General features: G+C 40.8%; 1 protein-coding gene across 1 annotated transcript; it reads right to left on the reverse strand.

The window, feature by feature from the left end:
• Positions 1 to 6,818: 6,818 nt before the first annotated feature.
• On the reverse strand, positions 6,819 to 7,298 carry LOC147886652 (uncharacterized). Its single transcript, XM_087395295.1, has one exon. It carries the CDS (start codon positions 7,296 to 7,298, stop codon positions 6,819 to 6,821), a length of 480 nt encoding a protein of 159 aa, XP_087251421.1.
• Positions 7,299 to 11,060: the final 3,762 nt, after the last annotated feature.

Genomic DNA, 11,060 nt, shown 5'->3' on the forward strand with positions numbered 1-11,060 from the left:
GTAAAACTTGAACTCGCTCCCATGTCTTCACAGTTGCAATGTTCTCACAATCGTCTCATGATCCCCTATGATGCATGCACTGCAAAAACAAGAAAGTTTTCTTGTTTTAATCAATTGGTTGTTTGAAAAGCCCCATATGCTATGTAGACCACGAACTCCTTTAATTTTCTTGCAATCGTGCCAGCTTCTCCTTTGCACTTCATCCACTTTCACTTCATGGAACACTCAACATACTACAATATTCTTAAGGCTTTGTTTACTGTATGTTTGCATGCATGTCGAGAGGTTGTTTGTAAGCCATATTATAGCATCGTGGGCATCATTGAGTTTTTCTTGAGGGCATGTTAATTGGTGTTTAAATAGAGCTTTCTTAATAATAGCACCGCATTCATCATGTTCACCCTTGCCATGGCTAGACCCAAAGAAATTCTGCATCATGTCTAGACCGCTCAGGGATTTGAACCTTGAGACAAATCCACGAGCTAATTTAAATTGAGAGGTAGCACCATCTGACCACACCCAATGTTGTTTTATATTTTTTGCATGGGGATTTTCCTTTTTTAGCCATTCCCAATGTAGTAGAAACTTTCATGCTGCACAAATAACTTGTCATGTTCCCTATCATCTGAAATGTAGAAATGGTATGTGCGTTACACTAACCTGGACTCCTGTGAGTCATCAAGCAGATTGGCATTAGGCATGGAAGAATCAAGCAAATGATTGTACATGATATGCATAAGAATTGTTATCTTCTTGTTGTACCAATGAGCACTTTGTATCTCATCTTGTTCTTGAAATGAATAATTTTTAGCCAAATCTATGATAGAGATAATAGTGTCATGGGAAAATTGGCAAGGCATATCCTGAAGTGCTTATCCTACCAGCTGGCCGCGAAATTGTGAAGCACATATTTTGGGATGGATTGAACCACGTGACCTATAAGCTCCCTTGGCTAAGTGCTCTTATTTGACAATAGCCATCTTTTTTTATTGGATCCTTCAACATTGACATTTTCAAATCTCCTCCATTTTAGAGCAACGTGGTTGTCTTTACTCATTTCATTTGGATAGACATTGAATGTCTTCTTCTTCAGCTTCAAACTGCAATGCTTGCATGTGCCACAAATGCATTCAATCCGGTGCCACTCACAGTCTCCCTTTGGACAAACCACTGGCTCCCATAGAGACCTTAGGCTACAAAACCTGCCCTCCCTTGCAACACATGATGAGGATCCAGGTGGCCTACAGACTATGCATTCATCGAGGAGGCATGGGCATCGATCCCCATGGAGCAATGCTTCAACACGGCCAGATATCAAGTCATCCATAGCTTGCTGGGCCAAGTCAAAGTCTATGTGTGTTTTGCAACAACAAACATTCATGTCTTTGAGTTTCTTGACGTACCAGGGCTTATAGTGCTCAAAGCTCCTCTGCCCAATTGAAATGTCTAGATTCTGATCCATAAGCTTGAGATACAACTTCATCTACTAACCCAACATGCAGGAACAATAGAATAGTGAGCCCCCTTTTTGCACTACTAAAACGAGACAAAACACAGTCTAATTAAAGTATATAATGAAGCAAAACAATTTTCAACCACTGCGTTGGTTTAGGACAGTCATAATTTCAACTACCAAGCTGGTTTAAGACAGTCACAATTTCAATCATCGGGCTGGTTTAGGACACGTTTAGGACAGTCAACCACCGGGCTGGTTTAGGACACATTTAGGATAGTCAACCACCGGGCTAGTTTAGAAAACATTTAGGACAGTCACAATTTCAACCACCGGGATGATTTAGGACACTATCACAATTTCAACCACCAAGCTGGTTTAGCCTGACGGTCTCAACTTCACATATTAGACAATAACAAGTATATTGCTTTTCATTTCTGAAATTCACAATTAGAAAATAACAATATATTCCTTTTTATTGTTGAATTTCACAATTTCAATCACAATTTATGTCAAACTGCTTGGTGATTGTCGTGAACCATTTGTCTTAAACCAACACCACCGGGCTAGATTAGAACAATCACATTAAGTCCAAGCCATCCCGGTCTAGAAATAGTGGTATGTGACCCTAATAGAAGGAAATTAAATTTAACGAATTTAAGTACTAAGAAACATAATAATTTCAACCACCGAGCTAGTCAATAGCTAATGTCTATTCAACCACACTGGTTCAGGACAATCACATAACTGGTGATTGACCTGAAGCAGCCACAGTTGCATGATGTTCCAACCGCCGGGCTAGTTTAGTAAAATAACAATGTTTTGCTATTTTATTGCAAAATATATTGCTTTTAATTTTTGCTCAGCCATGCCACTGGGCTAGACAAGAACTAATATCCATTCAACCACGTTGGTTCAGGACAATCACATAACTAGCTATTGAGTTGAACCAGCCTATGGTTGCATGATGTTCCAACCACCGAGCTAGTTTAGGACAATCACATTTAGTCCAAGCCTGGTTTAAGAAATGAAACAAGTAAACTATCCCAATGCTCAATCACAAACAACCATCGAGCTCGTTTAGGCACCACTGACCCGTGTTGTATCTAGCATGTGTATGATTTGCTCCTCAAACACCTTGCATTCTGTCTTCTTTTTATAGATGTCCTTTCTATTTGGAGAACTCTCGTATTTTTGTGCCAAAACATCGTCACTATAGCAATGACTTCCACACTTAGGCTGTCTCTCCTTTTCTTGTGTTCTGTTGAAGCCCATAGACTTCTCAGATCGGGATGATCGTGCATTGCTTCTGCTCTAATTTCAACCCCGTTGGAGCCATGTTGGTCCTTCTAATTGACAATATCTTTGACATTGTGCACCCAAGCCATTTCTCCTTTTATTCAAGGGACACCAACATAGCTAATGTCGCCCTCTTTGCAACTAGTTGATCTAAGTTATGCACCCCTTTCACTTTATGTAGGCCATTTCTCATGTTACAGAGCATCGCCTCTTGGGCGTGCATCTCCAGAGGTGTTGGTAGGGTTGTTACTCTATGAACTTTAGGGTGCAAGCTAAAGCTTGTGAAGACTTGAGACTGGTAATCACCTGAATGGCCTGATGTTACTACCTCAAATGCTCCCACCAATCGTGACACCACAACTCATGTTCTTCACTCCAATGGCAATGATCGAATGCATGTGTCTACAACTGCTTCTTGCTGCTGCTCTGCAAGGAGTCTAGTTTCTTCTCATTGTTTCTCCCTTCAAAGATGTTGCAAAAGTTTCTTTTGTTGCCATTTCGATACCGTGCCAATGCTTTCCTCAACCCGCACTCTGTTCCTTGTGCCTTGACGTAGCTTTTCAACTTTCTTATCTCGCAGCCTCTATCTGCTTCTCTTGCAAGCCATGGCAAGCTACATGTTGCCATTGACACCATGGCCACGATTAGTGCAAAATAGACTCAGAGAACCTAGCTGGTGAGGCAAGCAAAGAATAGAAGACAACTTACCTAAAAGAAGACAATGGCAAACCAAAGTCTGTGCAAGGTCACGTCGAGGTGCATGCAGGTTGCAGGGCATTTGCAAGGCGAGGCAGGTTGCAGGTACTTAATCTTCCAAGATTTGATGGACACAAGGTATGAAAATTTAAAATTCACGAGAGTAGCAAAATTTCCAACCATCGATTTTCCCCCCTTCGGCGATACACGTCAATAGAATTGGATATCGCAAACAAGTGCAATGTGGCCTAAAATGCTTCAAAACACAAATAGGCCAAAGGGCACACTATCATGTTTGATGTTGTGTACTATGAAATGCAGTGACCTTTGGCATGTTTATGAGCCATATAGCAAGCAAGTGAATGGAAAAAGAAACAATTCAAAATTGTAAATAGTGTTGGATTTATTAAAAGATCTTTGGACATGCACAAATTGCACTTTTTCAACTTCTTTCATTTTAGGGTGAATCTAGATACCAATACCAACAACTATCAATGTTTTAAGACCACCATTCAGTAGTCCCTCCCACTAGTTTGGATTCCAAATTTTCAATCCGTTTTGGTTTTCAACAAATCAAAAAAAATTTATGGAGCGTGCCCTCAAATGGGTATGCATCACTTTAGCACAACATTGGAGGCCTATTAACCGATACCTAATGTTCTCATTTAGGTGTGGCCTTGGGTTGAGGAGAAGCTCACATAGTGTACTTTTGAATAATTACTTTGTTGCATATATGTATAGAGCAAAATTTTGATGTTTTTGAATAAATTTCTATATCCTATACTCTTTAAGATGCATGCTTCACATGCAACATAGCACTTCTAATGCTTTAACGAGCTCGTTCCACATCCTTATTCCATAATTTTTTGCTCTCATGTTCAAGTTTGGAATGTGTACTATAATTTGAATACAAAGTTTACCGAATTCCGTTGAGCAATGCATAAGTTATGGGTCATGCAAGATACCTATATACAGAAAAGTTCCTGAACCTCACCAAAAATGGCTACACCTAAGCAAGCAATGACCCATTATCTAGGAATAGTTGAAAGAACTTGTTGAGGAATAGTTTGAATGTAGTATACATCACTATTTGAAAGGTTACAATCAATTGCATAACCCAAGATGGATTACCGTGTAAGAAAATACTCCTCATTTAGTTGCAAAGGATGTCTTTGCTTGATCTTTTCATTTTTTCTAAACTTGGTTCTATATGAATCTTTTGGTTCTATCTAAACTTGTCCAAGAAGATATAGATCTTAGATCTTGTCATATCCTCTCTGATTGTAGGAACATTTACATTCTTTAAATCTATACACATATCGAAGCTTCTTTTTCTTCTATGGTGCTATGAAAGTAAGGGATGCCTAGTCATTCTACTCTATTTCATAAACAAAACTGACTACTAGTAGCTTTTCCTGGTCATGAACTAAAGGTGCACACCTTGGCTTGGTCATGTACTTTTAACTTTGCCTTGGAACCTTCCTTTGACTAGGATAGATGAAAAATAAACCATGGTAATGATTTAGAATCTAGAATTGGTAACTTAAGTTTGGAGAGCTGTGTGATGGTTGACCACCTTGCATGGTTCAAAGAGCACTTGTGTATGTGATGTGACCATCTCGCATGGTTTAGAGAGCACTTGTGTATGTAATGGGTGGCCATCTCACACAGTTCAAAGAAAACTTGTGTATGTGATGCAACTGAATGTGTGCACTACAGCAACAATTGGCACCAAGTATTTTCAACCCTATCTATATTCCTATAATAGCCGAAGAACATGCTTATCCTTCAACTGCAGAGAGACCTAATCATTGTGATATAATTATGAGCTCAATATATAATTATGTGTGTCATTTCATAAAATAACTTGAATTCCAAATTGTTTTGTTGCTTTAACCACTTCTTCCATGGATGCAAGAGCATCAACTCCATTCTTGTTGGCTTTTGAAAATGTGAGAAAATATTTTAGGATTCCATGAGAGCTAGGATGCATGACCAGGTGGAGTGGAATGAGATCCACCTATGTGACCTACTACTTTAGGTAATATCCCTTCTGTTTCCTTGTAAGACCATGCTAGTAAATCTCCACATGTAATTGGCATATTTCTTTAGCTATTTTTCTTCATCTATATCATTGATGAATACTAGATTTTCATAAACACATATATACATGTGTGTGTCTGTGTGTGTGTGTGTGCGTGTGCATGTGCACATACACGTGTGTGCATGCATCTCTCTCTCTCTCTCTCTCTCTCTCTCTCTCTCTCTCTCTCTCTCGTCATTGTGGAAGTGATAAAGGAAATAAGAACTATACCAAGAACCTATGACACAAAAACCACCAATGTTAATTCATGTTACTAGAACTTGCATAACTAGTTGGAATTTTGAAGGCAAGTAGGGAAGGAAAGTAGGATTCACAAGGATCTTCATCTTTAGTTAAGAAAGAGTTCAACCAATAGATTTGTACCATCTTCTTTAGGATGTCAGAGTTGGAAGATGATGGCGAGTGGTGGTTCATTATTTTGTTGTAACTCGGTGCCTATCTACAACTAAAGTAATCAAAGAGGCTACTCTAGAAGATATAGCCATATGAAGCAATGACAAAAGCAATAGCCGCCAGTTGATGTATACGTAGAAGAAACAAGCACTCATACACTCCCATAAACACAACAAAAGCTCAAACGTTATAGGGGTCATGAAAGATCACCTTCTAGTTGAGTAACAACATCTAATAGGTCCAGTATCCCAAGCCATACGCTTGCAACAATTAGCCATCAAATCTCCTTCATGTGGCTATACGTCATTTATTAGGTCTTCCTCCTTAGAGGGAGTTTAAAATCTCTTTAAAATAAGGTAAAAGGTTATATCAAGCTCAATTCCCGTAAGGAAACAATGCTATGTAAGCTATGTGCGCTTCCTATAATGTACGACTTGGCATTAGACGAATTCTTTAGTGGAGATGGACAATACGTGCTCGTTGAAAAATCAGTCATGGAGCGTGGGCAAAACTCGTTGAACAAGACACTTTAGTTTCCACACGATTTAAATCGCGCGCCAAACTTTTCAGAGGACTTAACGCCTCAAATTGATAGTATGGATGGAATGTTGGAACTTTAAGCGGTATACTATGCAGAAACTGATAATCTCGTGGAGACCTTGCAATATTGCTTGCAGAAGAGGCATCACAATTCAGGAGCACCCTGCTGATGTGGGCCAAAAGTTTTCAAGCTCTACATTCTCGTCAAAGTCTGTAGCCTTACATACCATGCTGTTCTAAGCGCAACCGCACGAAAGTAGACAAGTGAGCGAAGGAACAGACGTTTATGAAAAGGACATCTTGCTTTCTTGGCTGGTTTACCAGCATGGCTACCTAGGACTCGGCGTTGTAGAATTCCATCAAGTCGTTTAGATTCAGACTTCGCAAATACGGGTCGTTCTTTTGCACGAGCCACATGAGGAACTCGAAGAGTATAGTGTCGCATTCGAGATAGATGGGTCGGACCCAAACGCCTCTCTCGTTCCGAGACGTCTTGTAAAACTTTCCCGACTCTTTACAACCTTGCGTCGTCCGGCTCTTCTGCAGCAACTCCTCGAAGACCCAGTGCTCCAGGAGGTGACGCTGGACCAGGAAGACCTGAGTCTCGCGCTTCTGCTTGCCGACCAGGACCGGGATGGCGCAACTGCCATTATTCGTGTAGCCACAAAAGCCCAAGGCGAGATCGAAGCTGCATTTTTGCGGGAGGAGGGGGGAGGGCTGGAGGTGGTGATAGGCGGAGGGACTAGAGCAGGAGGACAAAACTGGTCTCCATTTGGAGAGGGATCGTTTGAGGGAGCCGGAATTCGAGGGCATGATGGCAGGCAATGGCGATGAGAGGGGACTCTGAAAGTGGCTATGGCGAGGATTCAGGAAGGTGGTTCACAGAAAAGCAAGACGCCCGTGCTTTTCTGAACACATTAAAAGCTCCATCTTTTTGGGGAGCGTTTTACGTCAAGGAAAAAGTGAAAGACATCTTTCTCTACTTTAACATATCAAACTAAATGTTGGGACATACCTCTATAGCATTATGAGGACCAGATGGCAGTACATCCATTGCAAGTGCATCATGAGAGGGAGATGGTGGCGCGCCATGAAGGGGGAATGGTAATTTTTCTCCCGGGAATGTAGGTCCTTTAATAAGGGACATCAATATTTCATTAAAAAAGTAATACTCTAACAATATATTTTGCACAATCACCAATGAAAAGAAACCATCACAAAATAAAAACACAACATTTGCAATAGTATTATGAAAGAAAAAGTGCCAGTTTTCTAATTACCAAGTCATTCAATGGTTGACGATGAATGGGAGCATCTCTTTATTCTAAATGCAGACCCCATGGCCATTACAAATCCCATTCTAGGGAGACGATAACAAAGGGCTATTATTATAGCCTTGGGCACTTACAAACTCCCGTTATAGGGAGCCAAGATTATTCTCCATCATGTGCTTAGACTACAAGTTCTTACAAGCCTTGGTTATGGGCCCTATACTCTCAAGGGGAGGCTCCATGGGATTTGCTTGCCTTCTTCTTCCATCTGCATGAGGCTAAGGAGACTCACCTTGAACCCAACTGAAGCTATAGTAGGTTAAATTATGTCAATCATGTTATCATAAGCGAGTCATAAGCTCAACACCTACAATCATAAAGAACAAAGCAACATTAATAGTAAGGTGCACAAGTTTAATCATTTAAGAAAAAACCAAAACCGTGCATGGGAATCAGGGTGAGGCTCCACTTTGCATGGATTCTTCTTCTATTTACTTGAAGGAGGCTAAGGAGGCTCACCAAGAATAGCTACTTGGCAAACTGCAAGTAGAGTAGCTTCAATCATGTCAACCAGGCTATCTATTTTTGTGTCATAGGTTCAAGACGTACAATTATAAAGATCAAAGCATCAATTAATGATAATGTGCACGAAGAACCAAAACTATGTATCAAACAATGATTTACCTTCAACATTAATTGAGGGCATAGTTTTATGGAGCCTCTTTGATTGTTTGGTAGCATATGACTCCAATTCTCATGAGTCGTCACCACAACTTCTCATGCTTTTCTTGAAGGTGTGCAGGCTATGTCATTTGCACAAGGTATAGGTCACCACATTATCTTCTTTAGGGATGGACATTAACCTCATCTAGAGGACCTTTGCTCTTGAACATTAACCTTAGCTAAAGGATCTTTCCTCTCACTACCACTAACTATGAGTGCTAGTTATTCTAAGGATAAGTCCTATTTTGTAGTGCTTTCTAATATAGAACTAATGTTACTATTCTACTACTTTTGATAGTGCTATCTACTGCTATTAGCACTTAATTGTAAAAGCTTATTATATTTGGTACTGCTAGATGCTTTTACTAAAAATGGTTGATTATAGTTAGTAGTGCTAACTATTGTTACCATAGCCAACTAGATTACAAGCAACACATAAATGCTCATTGCATGTGGTTGTTTGTACTAGAAGCACTACTAGTCTTTAGGTTAGTAATAATAATCAACATGATTTCAATAATTTTGGTGGGAGGTGGGAGGGGGGAGGAGAGGGGGGGGGGAAGGGAGAGGGGGGGGGATGAGGGTGGGAGGGGAAAGAGGGGGCTACGGTGGGAGGAGAGAGAGGGGATAAGGTGGAAGGTGGGAGAAGAGAGAGGAGGAGAAGGGAGGTGATGGAGGGAGAGTTTTTTTTTTTTTTGGGGGGGGGGGGGGGAAGAGAGGGGGATGAGGAGTTAAGGGATGAGACAAGAGGAGGGAAGAGAGGGAAGGAATGACAAGAGAGGAGGGGAGGGAGAGAGGAGCCATGAGGAGGGGAGGGAGAGAGGAGCCATGAGGAGAGAGAGAGAGAGAGGAGGGATGAGAAGAGAGAGGAGGGATGAAGGGAGAGAGGAGGGATGAGGAAGAGAGGAGGAGAGAGAGGAGGTATGAGAGAGATGAGGGAACATGAGAGAGGAGATGGATGAGGGAAGAGAGGAGACGGAGAAGGGAGGTGGCCATGGCCGTGATCAATTTTAAGAAAAGCAATCTCACAACTGCACCTTCAACTCCCCTCTCAGTCCTCTCCCTCTCCATTCCCCTCCCTTTCCATCCCCCTCACTCCTCTCCCTCTCCAATCCCCTCCCTTTCCATTCCCCCTCTAGTGTCCATTACCCTTCCTCTCCTCTCCCTCTCCACTCCCCTGTCCCCCTCGTGAATACCCCCCCTTTCCACCACCAATCCCCTCCCCTACCCTCTCCCCTCCCATCTCTTTCTCTCTTGTCAATAGCTAGGATTAGCAGAATCGAGATCTCAAAATTTGAATCAGCTTTCTCTCATAATGGCCATGCATCTGCTCCATTACAAAAAAAATCCCAAAGGTCAAAGTTGACTAGCTCATCAATGACCCTGGCACTACTGGTAGCAATTGGCACTTGTGTGGTAGCACACAAAAGCTAGGCCATCAAATCTAGATATAATGGCCAAGAAATACCATAAAATTCACATTGTTTGATCTCCACGTCAATCCTACAATCTAAAAGAGGCGTTGCATGTCTAACTTTTTATCAAATCCTTGATCGTGTGGCTAGAAACACGCACACACGAATGCCCTTAGATCAAAATTCTTGCTGCTTCCCCAAGCTATCGATGATTGAAAATCACCTCTGATCACTGTTTATCGATACAAAATAGACAAAACTACCTCTCATCCTAATGGCCAATTGCCGGCTCCACCAGTTTCCTCTTGGTAAACGCCTCCCAGAGGTGATTCCCTACTCCTTCCCTCCACTCTCCTCCCTCACCCGTTTCCTTCCCTCCCTTAATCATGTAGATTTTTATTTTCAATTTAAAATATTAAAATTAAGCATGTTACCTATGGAACTAGCTTCATGTACACTTGATATCAATAAAGTCCCATGCCCCTTATAACTAACAGGTCTTTACACCCTTGATACAAAGTGCATATGGGTCCCTTTTAGAGTTGATTTTCCCATATCTTGTTTACATGTACCTTTTCCAAGTCCCAAGAATCACTTCTCCTTTGGTTTTCTCTCTCTCTCTCTCTCTCTCTCAAGCATGATATCACATTTCACAAGTTTTTTACTTTTGAGGCATGATTGTATTTGTATGTAAAAGTGCTAAAGCTAGTTTAATTAAAAATTACGATAAACATTTTATGTATACGTAAAATTAGTACTGCGAAAATTCAATAAAAGAATACAAAGAATTTAAGAATGTTTCAATGTACCAATGAGAGTTCTCAAAGGTGTGGGGCAATGGTAGGTCGAGGTGGCATGTGCATTTACTTTTCATAGGTCCATAGGTGGTTTCAATTTGAAAAAGGTGGTTTCAATCCAGTACACCAGTCATCCTTGGATAACTATTTTGTTGATCCCACACAATAACGCTTGGTGATAAACATAGAAGATGAAAGGATTACCAATAAAATAGTTTTGGAATATTTTGACACTGTAAACCATCCCAAGATCTTACCATCCAGCTGTGCCACATCTCAAATCAATAGTGCTCTAAAACTCCATAGCAAGCAACAAGCTCAAGAGTAGTTAAAGTTCCAAAGCATATAAGAAAGTTCTTGAAGTATTTT

This window comes from Dipteris shenzhenensis, chromosome 24 (genome assembly GCF_047967505.1).
Source record: "Dipteris shenzhenensis isolate YYH24624 ecotype China chromosome 24, Dip_SZ_1.0, whole genome shotgun sequence".
NCBI lineage: Eukaryota > Viridiplantae > Streptophyta > Polypodiopsida > Gleicheniales > Dipteridaceae > Dipteris > Dipteris shenzhenensis.

What these genes read in the sequence shown, in the direction of transcription:
- LOC147886652 (XM_087395295.1), bottom strand. Translation starts at nt 7,298, where the DNA reads ATGCCCTCGAATTCCGGCTCCCTCAAACGATCCCTCTCCAAATGGAGA.